This window comes from Ascaphus truei, chromosome 1, assembly GCF_040206685.1.
Source record: "Ascaphus truei isolate aAscTru1 chromosome 1, aAscTru1.hap1, whole genome shotgun sequence".
NCBI classification, from domain to species: Eukaryota; Metazoa; Chordata; class Amphibia; order Anura; family Ascaphidae; genus Ascaphus; species Ascaphus truei.
In genome coordinates this window covers 46,999,987-47,018,254 of record NC_134483.1, presented here as the reverse complement: position 1 = coordinate 47,018,254, position 18,268 = coordinate 46,999,987, and the positions used below count along the sequence as shown (strand labels likewise).

The window sequence follows — 18,268 nt, the reverse complement described above, 5'->3', positions numbered from 1 at the left end:
AATTTCAGTGAGTTTGGTGTGTCTGTATATTTCCCATAATTTAAAAAAAATGATATCATTTTTTTTTTTGTCACTTACCGTATCTCGGAAATAAAAATATCACTTGTGAGCACATCCACGTGTCTCAGACAGGTCTGCAACCCTGCTTTTCCCCATGATCTCTTAGCATACAGTGCTTTAACTGCAGCCAGGGATTCTGGGTAATAACATGCAAATGAGCGCTCAATGTGTCACTTTTTGCTTCTTATCCATTTTAAAACCCCTCCCCAGATTTTTTTTTTACAAAATAGAATATGAAATGGTGCAAACTTGGAGTGAAATGTAGAAAAAATTACGTAACGGTCAGATCATTTAGAAATAACATACCTCCCCACCGACGTTTCGAGCGCACTGCATTTTTCACCATTGTGTCCAGTATTTTTGAAGAAGCCGGCTTGCAACTCTAGTCCTGTGGTCATACAGTGTCCGTAGCTTACAAAGAATAGTTGTGATTATTATGTGAAACCCTGTCGGATGGGCAAAGGAAGAGACTTGGACACCGATATACGAACCAGGGCTCTTCTGTACAGCACCTTGCAGCCTAATACAATAAATGCACCGAAAGGGGCTTTAAAGCAGCAGTCCAAGCTGCCGTTTTTTTATTTTTATTTTTCCCCCCTTAATATGTGCATCAATATAATCTACACAAGGATAAGTAATTAGCTACGTTGCTGATCGATCTGTTCTCCTGTGATCGATCACCGAAGATTCTGTTTGGGGGTTCACTAAATGGCTGTCAGTGCAGCAGAAGAGGATCAGAGATGCAAAGTTCTATGGGGAAGATCATGGGCCAGGCAGTCACTAGATACAATTGGTGCACTGCTATAGAGAGGGCAGGGCTCAAAAAGGGGTGTGCCAGAGCCTGTTTCAGAATAGGAAGGGGATGTGACTTTGAAAGTGGTTGCTACATTAACAAAAAATACTTGTTATATTATAAAACATTAAAAATGTCATCCAGAGTTGTTTAAAAAAATGCTACATGTATTTTCTCATAGTACAGAACTGATTTATTAAAAAAAAAAAAAAAAAAACATGTAGGATATTGCTTGGTCTGCAGCTTTAAGGCTTTACATCCATTAGTAAATATGGCCCTTAATATTGTGATTTCTGATGGGGGGCATCGGTATAACTTTTAAGACCTACAATATGATACTCTTTGTTTTAATGAGAGCTGCAACATTAAAAACCAGTTCAAAGTTTAAGCCTAATTTGTTTTCCCCTAATGTGGTATCAGATGGTTTGAGCGCTTGGAACTGGAGCATTGATTGGAAGGAGCCGAGAAAACAAAGTGTGTAACCTACCACAATGGGACAGGCACCCACCTCACACCAAGAAACGTCACAATAACGCAATTATACACTTGCCAAAACAAAAAACAAGTTTGGCATGGTTATCCTTACACATTTTATTACACACATTTGTAAGATGCCCTTAATATGGCTTCAGTATAAATAGCATCTGGCTGTTATCGGGGGAGGGGGGGGGGGAGGGGGGGGGTACAGTAAATCACTTTCCAATTGTGTGCTTCCCTTTCTTGTCCCTGCCTACAGTACAGCTCCCATCTGACATTGCACACTTGCATTTTCTGGTTCTGTTGTCTCTCATGCACGTTCTCCGCTGTGCAGCATAGTCACAAAAATCACACTTCAATGCATTTTCCCGTGTGGTGTCCTTAAAATGAACATGCCTCTCTAATTTATACTTCATAGTGCATGTTTATAACTTTCCCTTCCCATCCCTTCGAACGCCTTCCTCTCTTTGTAGCCTTTGTAGTTTGAAAGACTTCGGAAAAATACACCTCTCCGTTAGATGCAACTCGGGCTTTCTGGTGGTAGTAAAATTACATGTATTCTGTGTATAAACAAGAAAGGACAAAATGCATGTACCTTGACTTAACTCATAAAATGGAGACTAAGGTGACTTCTCAATAGAATTATAGAGCATTGTTGTAAAACTTTTCCAATAAAGAGGTTTCAAAGGACAACTACTAAATTGAGCATGATAATCTCTTTAATGTAAAATCAGAGAATGCCTTTAAGTATTATATGAACCTAGCAATGCTGTTATACGTGGCTTCATATACATGAATCACGCATTGATACCCTAATGCATGTTTAGATGGTTATCCAATGGGATTTTTTAGTTGGTAATCCAATGGGATTTCGTCTCACACAAAGTTTTTTAGAGGCTTGAAATAGAGGTTTAAAAAGATGAACCTACATAATCTTTAGGAGGAAACCAATTTCCTCTTTCCTATTTTAAGGAGAGCACCCAACACTTACTTCCTAGTCAGCTGCATATTGCTCGGCGTCATCAGCGATTAGTCAAGCAATACTAATTCCTTGCTAATGTTTTTTCTTCTTCTTTTAAATGCAACTTTACCCTTATTTTATTGCGTCTAACCATATTACATGGTGAATATGCACACAAGCACATAATGCAAAATATAGGGGAATACCAATCAATTACAGAGATAGCATTACATTTCAAGCACTGTGGGGGGCTATGCAAAAAAAGCACCCTAAATGTCTGTGTTTACATTTGGTAAATTTATGGTAGGAGCACCTACAGTATGTATGAATGTAGTTTGTGCTGACTTGGTGCCTCTTGTGTGCGAGTGATTTGGGGAGGTATACAGCAGGAGTAAGGGGAGGAATCGCTTGGTTCGATATTGCAATGGGAAGTGTCAAAATGTGTCGTTCATTCATTGCAGGTTTTCTGTTTCTGCATTCATTTATTCTAAGCTAAAATAACCTTAATGGGAAGTGTAAAATGTATGTAACACAGCTAGAAACTGTGTTATTACATTAGTACACAGTGCCAATCGGGGAAACTATTGCACAGAATTCCATTGAAGTCAAGGTGTTTGTGTGTGATAGAGCCTGATTGGCACTATAACAGTTTAATGAGTAACCCTTATTGTCAGATGTCTTACGCTGCAGTATGGTTCTAATATTGGCAGCTTGGTACGTATTTATTTCAATGTTTACAATGCATACACTTTTGTCATGCACCTTTATTTCATACTGTAAAGCATGCAGTATACAGCTATAAATATCAGACTGCTGTATTATCCTATGTTGTATAAATACATTTAGCATTATGCAATGTTTATGCTCATTGTGCATCCTAACATCTTATCCACAGATATAGCTACTTACATTTCATGTTATTTTCTGGCTTTCTGGTCAGTGGGAACACGAGCATTGGTGCTTGTATGGCAGAGCTTGTATGGCAGACACCTGAGTCAATCTAGTCATAATTGTCTATGTGGATACCATTCTGTACGTGAGGCACCATGGGTGAGAAGACCAGAAAGTTCAGTGGAACGTTTTTACTGTGCTGAATTATAAAGGTTGTCTGCTACAATCCATCACTTTGAAGCGTTAAAACTTTAATTCTGTTTAGTGCTTCATAAGGTGGAACATAACACAGGAGGAGGCTTATCATGAGCAGATCTGATGATTCGGGAACCTTTGAATTCCTTTATTATGTGCCATTGTCATTATTAGTCACTTATCTCAGTAGACGTGTAAGAAATCGATAAGGACTTTATTTGAAGGCGAGTCTCCAGTGGAATGAAGGAAACCATTTGTTTGCGCTCCCCATTGGGCAATCAACATACACAGACCACAGACCACAGTCCCACCAGGCAGCATATCTCGAGGTTGCAATAGAATGAAAGCAATCAGCAACTACTATTTTAACAGCTGTTTCATAATGAAAGATTAGTTTAACAGGTTTTCACAAATCTAAGTATGAGACACTATACAATATACATGGGATGGCCAACTCCCATCCTCAAAGGCCACCAACAGGTCAAGTTTTAAGGATATCCCTACTTCAGCACAAGTGGCTCAATCAGTGACTGAGCCACCTTTGCTGAAGCAGGGATATCCCTAATACCTGGCCTGTTGGTGGCCCTGTGCAATATATAGTACCTACTATTCTCGTGGCAGCATACTGGAAAGTACAAAAGAGAGCTTACCTGGATGATCCCAAGTTAGAGCGAAGATCTTAGCCATTTTAAAAATGGAAGATTAACCACTTATTATTTCTATTACACTATATATAAGTTCTACATGGAATGAGGTCCTTGGCTGCCTTCCCCTCAATTATAAACCGTTATTCGCTGTAACTGCATATTTTTCATTCCAAACCACAGACTGATTAGATCTTTTTGCTAAAGATTTGATTTACAACTTGAAAGTTAAAAGTCACATACATTATGGGGTAATAACCCTTTATACTTCTGCAAATTGGTCTGTGTTGTGCACCTAAAGTTGGCATTCCATGCATTAAATATTGTGGTGGGGTACAGCTGAAACTTGCTATTTGTAACTCCTCTTGCTTTTCTGCTATACCTCAGACTATATTCCTGGCGCTGAGATGGGGGCCTGAGTCTCAACACTTACAGTATGTTAGCCACCACGTGCGCGGGGCCAGAAAAATGGGACACAATTCCAGTATATACATTGGCGAGGAAATGTTTGTGAACCACTTAGGATTTTCACATATTTCAAACGTAAAGTGTTAATAGTTCTTAATGGAAGTCATAATAATAGATAAAGATAGCCTGATCAAACAAATGACATAAAAACATAATTCTTTTGCAACATTTATTAATCCACAAATGATTAAACATTCAATACCCATGTGTGAAAAAGTATGTGAACCTTTAGATTCAGTACCTTTTGAGCAACAATGACTTCAACTAAGTGTATCCTGTACCTGCGGGTCAGTCTCTCCTTGCAGAATGCCATGACATTTGAGGGCTTCCTTGCATGGACAGCTCGCTTCAGGTCGTGCCACAACATTTCGATGGGATTTAGATCCGGACTTTGACTAGGCCATTGTAAAACGTGGAATCTCTTCTTCTGCAGCCATTCTTTTGTAGATCTGCTTGCATGTTTAGTATCATTGTCTTGCTGCATGACCCATTTTCGCTTCAGCTCACGGATGGATGGCCTGACATCTCCTCTAGAATTTTCTGATACAATGCAGAATTCGTTGTTGTGTCAATGATGGCAAGCCGTCCAGGTCCTGAGGCAGCAAAGCAGCCTCAAACCATCACAATCCATTCACCATGCTTGACGGTTGGGATGAGTTTCTTCTGTTCGAATGCAGTGTTTGATTTTCATCAAACATGACTTTTCTCATTGAGGCCAAAAAGTTCGACCTTTGATTCGTCTGTCCATAGAACATTGTTTTAGAAGTCTTGTGGATCATCTATGTGCTCTTTGGCGAACTTTCGACTGGCAGCTATGTTCTTTTTAGAGAGCAGTGGTTTCCTCCTGGCTATTCTTCCATGAACACCATTCTTATTCAGTCTTTTTATGATTGTTGAGTCATGAACAATCACATTGGCCAAGGCTAGAGTGACCTGCAGATCCTTGGATGTTACTCTGGGGTTCTTTGTGACTTCCTGGATGATTATTATTATTTTTTTTTCTTGTTGAGATTTTCGTAGGACGACCGCTCCTGGGTAGAGTGACTGTGGTCTTGAACTGTCTTCATTTGTCTGACAGTGTATTGGTGGAGCCTCAAATTCTTAGAAATTGTTTTGTAACACTTACTAGAGTGATGAGCACCAATAACTGCTTTTCTGAGGTCCTCAAAGATTTCTTTTGATCGGGGCATGACATGTATCGTCACACACAACTGTATGGTGAAGACCAAACTCACAAAGTTTGTGATATTTATATAGGGTGGGGCCTCTCAAACTCACACCTAAAGATCTACCTAATTATTTAAACACCTGATTCTAATTATTCAATTTAATTTAGCTGATAAAACTAGGGCTTCACTTACTTTTTCACACACCCTGACTCTTAATTTCTCATGGTTTATCTAATTCATATATAATTTTGTTTCAAAAGACTTGGAATTGGTTAATATAAACCCTATGGGATATTTAAGAAAAAATGGGTTTCATTCAAGAAGGTTATCATGGAAAAACAATGGCATTTCCATAAGTTATCGTTGCGGTTTACAATTTTTTTCTCGCCTCTCTATATATAACAGGTTTAACAATAGAATGGGTACATATAGCACATAGGCAATACATACTCACATAATCCTTAGGAATAGGATCACACAATACAAATCATAACATCATAGTTCACCCAGACGCAGTGTAGTATAGTCAGTGAAATAGGCCTCGCAATCCTGGTTGGTTAGGCTGTACTGATACCCTGTTGGCGCTTGTGTAGGTTACAGGCCTTTACAGTACTTCACAAAGATATATCGTGTGGTACCACTTTTCCTATGACCGGTCGGGGGATCCCCTCCGTTGGCAATCTCTCCCTTGCTCCATTTTTCTGCAGCTTGGCGCTCCACTGATCAGCTCTCCTGTCTCCTCGTGGGACACGTGCACGTCCCGTTACACTCTCTCGAGCTCCGAGCAGATCTGAATCTTCTCATGGCTGCCCCCTGCTCTCCAGGGTCACTCCAACTCATAGTCCCTCTTCCTTCCCCAACCTTCCTACTGGCTCATGCAGTCACATGTCCATGTAGAGGAATCTGCTAGGAGGCAGAGTTCTGTGTTGCTGATCATACACAGGGAGTTACAAACGTTGTAACTCCCTATGTGTGTATATATATATTATATATACATATATATATATTGTGATGGCTGCATCACGTCATAGTATCTTTAGTCCCAGATTAAGACCAGAAACATTGTATTTCTCTAAACAGGGTTTATTTACAGGGTTAAATTATACAATAACATGCCCACCATCCCTTTAAGTCAAAACAAATCATAAAAATAACACCTACTCCTTCATAGGAGTCTTACTACACCATAACTGCAGCCCTCTCTAACGGTAGCCGCAAGCTAAGCTGCTTTTCGGCTCAAAACATGTATTATTATCTCTAAACAATATACACAATCTCTGCACGTCAATCTAGTGTTTATCTCTTATCTGTTTCTGTTGGGGCTCCAGGTAATTCCCTCTGGACCCTGCGAGCGTTCAGAGAATCCCTATTCTCTGTAGTTCCGATGTTATAGACAGGACATCCCTGCTTCAGCGCAGTCTCACGTCCTTCATTCTTCTTTCTGGGATTAAAACCCAGGCAGTTCTAGCAGGCTCCGCGACCATCATCCAGCGAGCCTCGGTGACTGTGCCAGCCTTTTCGTAGCTGGGCATAAGTCTCTCTCTCTCGCTCTCTTTTTCTCTCCTCTCTCCTCCTCTCTTTTCTCTTTCTCTTCTCTCTCCTCTCTCTCTTTCTCTCTCTTTCTCTCTCTCTCTTTCTCTCTCTCTTCTCTCTCCTCTTCTCTCGCTCTCTTCTCTCTCTCTCTCTTTCTCTCTCTCTCTTCTCTCTCTTTCTCTCCCTCTCTTTCTCTCCCTCTCTTTCTCTCCCTCTCTTTCTCTCCCTCTCTTTCTCTCCCTCTCTTTCTCTCCCTCTCTTTCTCTCTCTCTTTCTCTCTCCTCTGTCTCTCTCTCTCTCTCTCTCTCTCTCTCTCTCTCTCTCTCTCTCTTCTCTCTTTCTCTCTCTTCTCTCTCTCTCTCTCTCTCTCTCTCTCTCTCTCTCTCTCTCTCTCTCTCTCTCTCTCTCTCTTTCTCTCTCTCTCTTTCTCTCTCTCTCTTTCTCTCTCTTTCTCTCTCTCTCTCTCTCTCTCTCTCTCTCTCTCTCTCTCTCTCTCTCTCTCTCTCTCTCTCTCTCTCTCTCTCTCTCTCTCTCTCTCTCTCTCTCTCTCTCTCCTTCTCTCTTCTTCTCCAATCCAATGAGAGGGGTGCTGTGAGAGGGGTCTTATTGGGAGCTACCTGAGTGGGTTACATTCCCATCAGAGATTTTGAGAGCGGTCATGCAATTGGACAGAAACATTGCTGTAATAATAAACCTTTTCACATCTTAATGAGTTTTAATATACTGAGCATCCTTTGATTTCTATAGCAGGTTTTAGCACACCTCCCCAGCAGTGCAACATCTTTGTAACACTTTCCTGTTTGTGATAATTTGTTGCCAATATTCCCAGCAGTTTGAGCTGCAAACTACTGTAACAATAGATAATATTACCTTAGGCCTCGTTCAGGGTGCCAGAGGGAGGGCGTTCGGGAGGGAGGGCGGCAGTCTGCTGGGCGATGTGTGTTCATCCCCAGCAGACTTTTTCAGGAGTTGAGGAGGGGGTGGGGCTACAGACGTGAGGTTAGGGATCGAGGCTGCAGTCTTGAAATCATTCTCAAGAATGATTTCATTGGCTGCCGAGGTCCCAGTGATGCTGCTGCAGCTTCAAAAAACGATTTTTTTTGTTTATTGAAACTGTAGCCAGCGCCAACTCCTGGCTTCGGAGACAGGGCAGCTGCTACCCTGACAACCAGTATTCAATTTGAATACTTTGTGTCCCATGGCAGCTCGCACGTCAGCACGCCCACCCTCCGAAGCCTGCACTCTGAACGAGGCCTGAGTAATTTAAGAATGCACTAGCTTTTTCCAGTGTAACATACCTGTACGTGGATCTAGGAGATCTGAAAGGTTAAACATTACTCTTTGTTTTCACCCCTACCTGTAATGCCTTTGTCTCTTGTCCCCCCTTCCCCACCTTACTCTCTCCTACATCAAGCCCTGCTATTCATTGCACTCTCTCCTGCGCTCTCTTCCCTTGCTGTGTCTGCTCCTCTCTGTGCACACTACAGTATACTCCCTCTGACATAGAGGATCAGCAAGAGAGGATGGTTCGCAGCTGACTTGGTACTGGAAAGCCCAAAAGTGGTGGACCAGGGTACTGTACCAGGATACAGGTCACCAAGGAATTGAATATGGGTCGGAACCTGCAGTGGGGTTTGATAGATGCTCTATAGAGAAGGGACAGGTCTGAGACACTAGATTTAAAGCTGCAGTTCAAGCAATATTCGACATGTGTGTTTAAAAAAACAAAAAAAAAAAAAACAGTTCTGTACTATGAGAAAATACTTGTAGCATTTAAAAAATAAACTACAACAATTTTTAAAAACATTTTTAATGTATTCTAATGTAGCAAGCATTTTTGTTTCTATAGAAACCTTTTACAAACTCACACCCTCTTCCACTTCTGAGACAGGCTCTGGCTCTTGAGCTCTGCCCTCTCTCTAGCTGTGCACCAATTGTATCTAGTAACTGCCTGGTCACATGATCTTCCCCACACAGAACTTTGCATCGTGGGTACTGTTTTGCAGCAATAACTGAATGAAATAACCCTGAGCAAAGCGATCTATTACAGGAGAACGGATCGATCTGCAACGTAGCTAATCACTTGTCAGTGTGCAGATTGAATTGATGCGCATATTGAATGGAAATTTGTATTTTTTTTTAAACGGCAGCTTGAACTGCTGCTTTAAGAACAAACCACGGTACCTCTTTAGGCATACGCATAAGGTACCTAGGGACAAAGTTATTGAATATAGATGATGTCAGAGTATCAGAACTGCGTTAAGTATGAATAATCCTGTTTAATGATTGTAAATAAACCAAATGTATTACACTAATAAAGTTCCTGGCGCCCGTCATTAGCACCTCTTTGCATACACACCCAGCCGGCATGAATCCAGCACCATGAGAAGGTAATGAGCATCCACCACTGTGTAAATAAGTCACTTCAATTTACACTCCTTAAGAGCTGAATAGGTAGGGGTTTTATACAGCCGTCACCAGTCTCGGTTCTATCAAAACTAAAGCCGTCTTACATTTTAATCTGGTCTGTAACTGTTACATACGCCTATAAGATATATGATCTTTAACTGTGCATGCAATGTCTTGTATATACAGTAATGTACACTTATACTGTTCACATACGTAACTACAGTATGTATTTGTAACCATGTACTGTATTTGTCATTATAACTCTGTGCCCAGGACATACCTGAAAACGAGAGGTAACTCTCAATGTATTACTTCCTGGTAAAGCATTTTATAAATAAAATAATAATAATAATTTTATATATATATATATATATATATATATATATATATATATATATATATAAAAAAAGAAAAACCGCCCGCTCCTAGTGTAAAACCAATGGGGTGGTTTTATTTTCTGAATAAAATAACAATGGCACACTCACAAACATCCGTTTAAAGCAGGCAGTTTACGAGTAAAACACATGCTCCAAGGACGTGGCTCCGCCAGATTTGAGGTCTTGTGTAGCTCCTGGGGATCTCCGCTGGGCTGCCTCCCTCCAAATCGAGTCCTCCGGCAATCCATGCGGTTGTAGATTGGTTCCACCTCCAGGATGCTTGTCCGAATCAGCTGACAGCCTCCTTGTCCAATGATGCGAGTGGCAACAATGATTGTAAGCTAAAAGCAGCAACTCTACGCGTTTCTTCAGCAAATGCTGATTTCATCAGCCCCTGCTGTACAGTACTAAGACTCTGGGTGGGGGGAAGGTTAAGTTTTCGGGTGCTCTCCAATACAACAGAACATTAAAAAAAAAAAAATAAGCTTACTTGTATAAGGGGTCTTCCAGTGTATTACTGTCCAAGTTTTGCCAGGCTGGCATTGTCTAGAGATTAGGGACCATACTTATTGAGCAGTGCTAGTCCATAGGCCATTTTAAGCACCGGTAGACACTTGTCCGATCACCCGAATGGGTCGTAAGGTGTCTTATGGGATAACACCGAACACAACATATGAGCCCAAGTCATTAAAGCTATGTAATAATTACATTTCCAATATTCCTTGAACATAATCTGACCTCTATAGAACTCTATGTATATATTTGTACAATATACATTTTTTTAACATGGTTTTCACCCTCTCTACTTGCAGGCATACATATCTTAGTATAAATATATCCAACATATATTTAATGTGTGTACACCCACTAAACTCCATGTGTGGCAACATGACTGAATTGGTAACATCACTAATATCTGTATTTAATGTCAAATTGGGAGGAGAGCGTTTTGTAAGAGGGTGGAGCGGAAATCCTGACTGACAAATGTTGATTGCTTAATCGGTTTAGCCTGAAAGGTGTGTGAGAAACTGCGGCATCTAAATATATGACCATAGAAGCTGACAGCACCTTTTTTTAGGCCACCTCTATTTTGTTTATGTTGTTGTAGAATTGTGGCTTCCTTAACTCCAACACAAGCGGAGGTCAACAATCTGTAAAGAGGCATCACCACCTCCTTGTTTCTGGTAATACTGTACCTCCTTGTAGGTCATACCTTGTACATCCTGTAGGTGACACTTCTTTACTATCTATTATTATTATTACTATTTGCAGTTTAGCTACATTAAGGTAATTAAAAGTGTTGCCCTTTATATTTTATTCCTTTTGGACGGAAGGCAGAAATGTTCTATTACTTGCATATTATTTTCCTGGGTCTCTGCTGTCGAAGTCTATGGTATTACACTTATCTTAAACGAATAGGAACTATTGGTACTCGACCATCGTCTCAACCATCCTTCTGGCTTGTCTAGATCTTGGGTAGTTTATCCATCCCTCTCGTATGCATCCTATTGCTTATCTTGGCGCCCCCTGCAAAAAGGCATACAGATCTTTTTGTAACGCCCCTAACAGAAGAATTAACGACCACAACTATTAGCCACTTGGTACTGCAGTTTTCTGGTGTTTATCCTTCTTTCAATTTCATGCGTGTTGTTCAGGGGCCAACTGCAAAGCTGTGGAGCTCGAGTAGAACATTGTCAAACTTTACCGAATGTAATTGAGTGAAATTTGGTGCTCCACCCGATCTAATTGTGTCTGAGCTATTACCCCTGTCACTCATTCCAAGAATCGGCATTGTTTCGTATTGTCTTATTTAAACAAGTTATGGAGCTTGTAAGTTGGTTGATATATTTTCACTGCTTTTTCCAGTTTCTCCCTAAACTAAATGTAACTATTTGTAATAAAGCATCTACATTTTAGTAATGTCCTGTGTTTTCCTTACATATTGTATACAAATCTGCATCCTACAATCATATACATAAATAGCAATTATAGACTCTTTTTCCCGCTTATTTTGACCATCATATTAATGCAAAACATTAAGATTTTGACTCCGGCCGCCTATTCAATATACAAAGCGGGAGATTAACACTACAGACACAGCCAGGTCGTATGTTTAACTTTATCTAACAGCCAATGCACCACATAGAGATTAGATGTGGATGCTGATAAGCTGTAGGCTGGTTTGCTTGGAACTCACAGCCAGTATGGAAACTACATGTATTTTACATCGCAGTTAGATGTGGACACAGATAGGAGCACATATATAATCTATCAGTAGCTTTATTTTCACATACAGGCTATATGTGTTCTGGGTGTTTCTACACTATTGATATGTTCTCCCTGATTATACAAATACTGTTATACTAGGTTTAGCCCCTTACAATTGTGGGGCTAGTCCGGTCATCACCTGCTTCAGCGGAGAACCGATTTAATACATCACTGCCCCCACCCAGCGCATGGGTTTTTATTATCACTATTTTAAGTGTTTGTCGTGTTTTATTTGTTTTATTAAAACTTTATTATTTGTTCTACTCTTATGTGACCGAATAGCGGTCGACCCTATTTGGTGGGCTGGGCTATTGAGGCCTTTATGATGGCCACGCTTACCTTAGTGTGACTTATCTTGAGTGCAATTACTAGGGGTGTTGTGATCTCTTAGGATCATTTGTTTGTGTGTGTTTGCTGTAACGCAAAACATTTTAAGCAGCAAGGCGATTTAATTTGTTAAGTATTGAATTTTAGTTAATGTAATCCTGGGAGTCCCCGGGAGCTGAAGCCAGGTCCGAAGCTGCAGAAAGAGACGCAAAATACTGCAGCTCCGAGCACAGTAGGATCTGCAGCTGCCTGCGGGGGTGGTCTGTTTTTTTCTTAATGGGGCATCCTCGTCAGCGGGAACATTAACTCTGGCTTCATCTGTGCATATGATTGCGCAAACGGGGCAATTTCAGGCAGCAATTCTGCCTACCATTTTCTTTTAAGTAATACATTTTTGTATACCGACTTTGATCCATGCTATTCTGTAACTCTTCCTCCCTTGATTCCCGAGATACTTAGTTTTAGTTTCCAATGTTCTCCTCCCCTTTAGGGAATTCAAAATTGGTGCCAAAATGCGCGTGTCCCGCTAAACAATAACGACCGTTTAAATGTTCAAGAAGTAACACGGGAAACGAAACGGAAATGTACAGAGGCAGCCACCAGTATTAGAACTCTTGCCTGGGAAATTCTGGGGCAGTCTCACAATAAATGCCTCAACATTTCTGTGAGATTCTTAATGGCCCATCAGATTAACACAGCAGAGGTCCCTGCAGTCCCATTCAGCTTGAATGGGACTGCAGGGACCCCCCACTGTGTTAATCCGATGGGCCATTAAGAATCTCACAGAAATGTTGCAGCAATGTTGAGGCATTTACGGTGAGACTGCCCCAGAATTTGCCAGGCAAGTGTTTTAATACTGGTGGCTGCCTCTCTATCTTGGTACTCAGAAGGCCCCAGAACCTACAAATAGTGCAGTTTAGCACTAAAGTATCCCCCAGTTCAAATCACGTAAAAAAATTAATTAATTAATTACTGAAATTCTGCCAGAATGCGATTTTAATAACATTTATTACACTTACACACTCATCATACCCCTAACACTGAGCTTTCTTTTTCATTCCTGATTTTGCTGATCCCAAACCCTTGCCGCTTCAAGCACCCACCACCCCCTACATGAAGAAATATCTTATAACATTATACTCCAGTACCTCCGTTCTCCTCCCTTCCATTCTCAAATGTTGAATGATTGGTGCTGTATAATAAAAAAAAAAATGGTAATGTATAAATAAAATGCATTATTTCGAAAAAGGAATTTTGAAGGCGTATGTAGCATCTGAATAAAATGTGTGTTCGTGTGCCAGTGATAATCATATTCTACCCTCAACAAAGCAGTGTTGTATGTTTTGAATCACTGCATACATGCATACTGTAAGGATAGAGCGCTTTACGTTTTATAGGGGTTAATTGCTACAACTGTACAAGAAGTTTACACTATCCTTTCTGTTGGACTTGTTAGAATGCTATTTAATCTGCCTTCTATATACAGGAGGTCAGGTCAATGCTGGCAGACTGGGATAGCACAGCGTTTCCTTGCCCAAAACTGTCCCTGGGAATAGGCTGAACTTCCAAAATAACAGAAAAGATGGTCTGTGTTTTGTCCATAAAGAAGAGCTGTTTTAGGATAAAAGAAGCCTTCATTTGGAATTGCCGTTCTCTGTCCTATGTGCTTGAACCAAGGCAGATGCGGAAACTGCAGTGTGTGCACGTAACTGCTTCATTACCATAAGTTGCTGCCTCTCCTTTAGCTGGGAAATTGTATTCTTTTGTTAGTGATGGGGTTCATGGTTTCATTTAAAAGAGTGGTCCATGTGTTTCTGTTCTCTTCATTTCTTTTAACACGGGGTTGAAGCAGAGGATCTCCTGAGCTGATCCTCATTAATTTCAGCTCTGGGAACCCCCTGCTTCCGGAGATACTTACCTCCGAAGGGGGGTGCCGGTTTTCGTCTGCAGTTTAAAGCTCCCTTGTCAAGTGGGCCAATGGGAAGCCGCACCGGGTGACATCACGGCTTCCGATTGGCCTGCAGGGCGCGGAGCTTTGAAAATCTGACACCTGGTGTGGCTACCGACATCCACTGCAGAGGTAAGTATCTCCAAAAGCAGGGGGTCCCTGGAGCTGAAATGAATGGGGGTTCAGCTTTGGAGACCCCCTGCTTCAAACCAATGTTAAAAAAATGGGAAACCAAATGGGAAAAAAACGCACGGATTGCCACTTTAATATAGGAGATAAGAGCCAAGTGAATTTAGTCATGATTCCATATTTGGGTAACTTGGGAGCCTCTTCCTCCCCCTCCCCGCCGTCCCCCCGGGAGTCTTACTTTCGCGGCAGCTTCTCCCCCTCCTACGACACAGCGTCATCACAATGTGACTTTGCAGGAGGCGATGCCGCTTTCCCTGGAAATCAGAATGTAAGAGACACAGCTGCCCCTCGCTCTCCCCTGACAATCAGCTGAATTGTTGTGGGGAAGAGCGCGGGGCCTCTGTAACTGCGGGGCTCGGCACCGCTATCAAGCCAGCCCTGTCCCCGCCCCCCTAGCCCACCTCCTGTATATATTTGTGGTATAGTCTCTTAATCCAGATGTGCCTACATGGATCCTTTAAAATAAAAGGCAATATTCACTGCTAACGCTGCAATGACCAGGAGCAATGGCGTCAATATTCCTTCATTTTAGGTCAACACAATTGGCTGCAGCCTCTTCATACACATCCTGATCCTGTTCCTCCGAGATTCTTCTTTTCATCTGTAGAATTAGTAGCTCACTTCCATTTCCTGACCACTAAAGATGAAAGGAGCACTCACAATACTCGGCTGATACTCACTTGATCCTGCCACGGGGTCATGTCAGTCCTAGCATAAGATTGGTGAAGTGTAGAGATTCAATCGCAGAAACCCGGCACTGCAGTGGTCTTGTGAAACATTTGTAGCAAAATGTATTACACAGTTACCTTCATGGACTTTTCCCTCTGCAACCATGTAATATATTTGCTTCAAATTTTTCACAAGACCACTAAAGTAATTAAATTGTTTGTTTGACAAAATACTGATGGCAATATTGACTTTTCTAGCTAAGGTACCGTATGGATAAAGCTTTTCTGGGTTTCACAAACAGGTAAAATACTCTGTATTAACTGACAGATTTCTTTGACCCCAAAATCAAAGCAAATAAATACATCAAAAAATACAATAAATGAAATTGGTATTTACATCATCATGAGACAATAAAAAACATTCCTTGTTCCCACACTGGTTTTTATTGACAGAAAATGATATGCTTGTCAACGGCAGCATTTCCTTTTATGATCCAACATGAAACGTGATAAATAATACGACTAGTCGGCAGAACGTAATTTCTTATTGGGCAACACGAAGCTTCTGTACAGCATCTTTACTGGCGCATTCATGAGGTTTCATCTTTTCTTTGGGATTTAGTGGAGACTTTTAATCGTGATTTTACTATTTCCTTGATGACTTTATGGGCTATCTAATGGGATGAAACTGTGTTGTAACATGTATCATCTCCTTCACCGTTTGCATTAAAACGCATAGTACTGCTTACATGTTAAATTACTCCTCTCTGCCCCATTTTTACAACCAGACTTCTAAAGGAATTTAATTTAATTTAATTTCCCCCCCCCCCCTAAATTTGTGTAGTTAATCAGTAGCCACCAAAATGTATCAGAAGCACATGCACCAAATGACAGATTTCCAGTACACAGCGGCTCATATTTACGGAGTGGTGATAATCCACAGGACACCTTCCTATGCCACCTTGTGGCTCATTGATCTTGTGGAATAGCAGCACTTACTGTAGTAAATGTGGTCCTGTATATATTTTTATTTTATAAGGTTGGCCATCTCTAAAACAACCACTCACTTCAACTGCAGAGTGCATGCTCAACCCTACAGTAACAGCCATGGAAACATGATGTTGTAACTGAAGACAAATGAAGGCAATGACTTGTACTGTATGTGTATTTTAAAGGTGTTTATTTATTTATTTTAGACAGAAAAAGTTCTATAAGTAACTTCCAAACAGTGTGTTTTTTTACCCGTACACAGCCCTTGTGCCATTATTAGAGCAGAGTTTTCTGAGAGCTAACATAAGTATCTAAACATAGAAGGACGCTGACTTGTTCCTCTGGGGGAGGTATGAGAGCCACGTCTGTGATCACTGAAAAGTTAATCATATGTTTCTGGCTCCAAACAGTACGTGGCAATTTATTTGCCACTGGATATGTTGACACTGAACAGGTTAAAGAATGTAATAGTGCTGTGCAGTGCTATAATCGTTTTGTTCTGTTTTCCTGCAGTTACCTGGCTGACCAGTGCTGGAATGGCGGATTCATCTACATGATCATGTTACGTCGCATCAAACGCAAAGCTCCTCTTCCTCCTTCAAATGGCAGCAACAGCATCACCGGTGAAGCCAAAGCAAGTTCTACCTCGCAAAAGAGTGTCCGAGCAACCCAGAATGGAAAGAGAACCAGGAAGTTTGGGGTCATTTCTAGGACGTCGGCCAGTAAGGACAGCAAGGAAAGTAAGGACGGCCAAGATGCCGTGCATGAGAATGGCCATTGCACACCTATGGAGGTTGATGCCTCTCATCCTGGTGCGGAGGCTTCAGGAGGCGATGCTCCCACAAAGCAGCAATGTCACAGTCCTGATGAAGATGAACAGTGCAGATTCCGCCTTTCAGAAGGTGGAGGGACAGAGTCCAAGTCATTGGACCATCCTTCACAGGTTAGTTGTGGTTTTCTTTCTTAACTTATTGCTAACCCCTTGTAGTGCAGTGGCAACCATTGATGGAGAAAGATGGATACTGGCAACCTGTAGGGTTGACGTACTTAACACTTTGGACAATTTTCAATGGTGTGGTGGGTTCAAAGCTGTCCCAGATCAGAACTAATTTGCTAGCAAAGCTATTTTATTTTAAAATATCAGTGAATCCTTACAGTAAAACATCTAAAAAACTAAACCTTGCTATGGATAAAGCAGAGAATCTCTCCGCCCCCACCCCCCCCCCTTCCCCAATCAACAACAAGAAATAGTGCTGGAGGGATTTCACCTGGATACTATGGTTCGTGGCTTCAAACCACAATGTTCAAAGCCTTGAAAGCATAATTGTTTTTGTTGTCAATACCATACAACAGAATGAAGGAGGCCATAAGTAACATGCAGTACATGGGGGGGGGGGGGGAGATATAGAAAAGCTTCAGTCAGTGAGAACTAAATTAGATTCAGGCCCCAAACTAGATTACATTCAACCACATAAATATTTACATTAACACATAGTATTCGACTAATGTGTCCCAAGTATTCTGACACGTCTACTTATATCCGATATAAACATGGCAAGACTTGCCGTTAGTGAACTTATTGCTAGAGTGAACATATGTCCAATCAAAACAAATGCAGAAAGGCATGTTTTCTTTAAAATGCCAATTGGAATGATATAGTATGTGGCTGATGGAATTGTCCAGGAGTACACACATTTCTTCAGTCCTCCGTCAGTTTAGCTGGGATGTCCTTGTGGAACCGTTTGAAGTTTTTGGGAGCTCTTCTTTTCCTGTGTGATTTTTGGAAGTGTTACAGTAGAGGCAACTCTTATTCGAACAAAAACCAGTGGCAATTCCCCAAAAAACCCAGGAAACACCCAGGTACATTCTGAATACATGCCTTAAACTTTCCTTAAACTAGC

The 18,268-nt window shown here is 41.2% G+C and overlaps 1 protein-coding gene across 4 annotated transcripts in view; it reads left to right on the top strand.

Annotated features, from left to right (window-relative positions):
- PDZD2 (PDZ domain containing 2) overlaps positions 1 to 18,268 on the top strand; it is a 385,311-nt gene that overhangs the window by 228,857 nt on the left and 138,186 nt on the right. For all 4 annotated transcript variants that reach the window (XM_075587491.1, XM_075587482.1, XM_075587505.1 and 1 more), the window contains one exon: positions 16,881 to 17,310. In XM_075587491.1, coding sequence (XP_075443606.1) covers positions 16,881 to 17,310 — 430 coding nt within the window. The remainder of the gene's footprint in view (positions 1 to 16,880; positions 17,311 to 18,268) is intronic.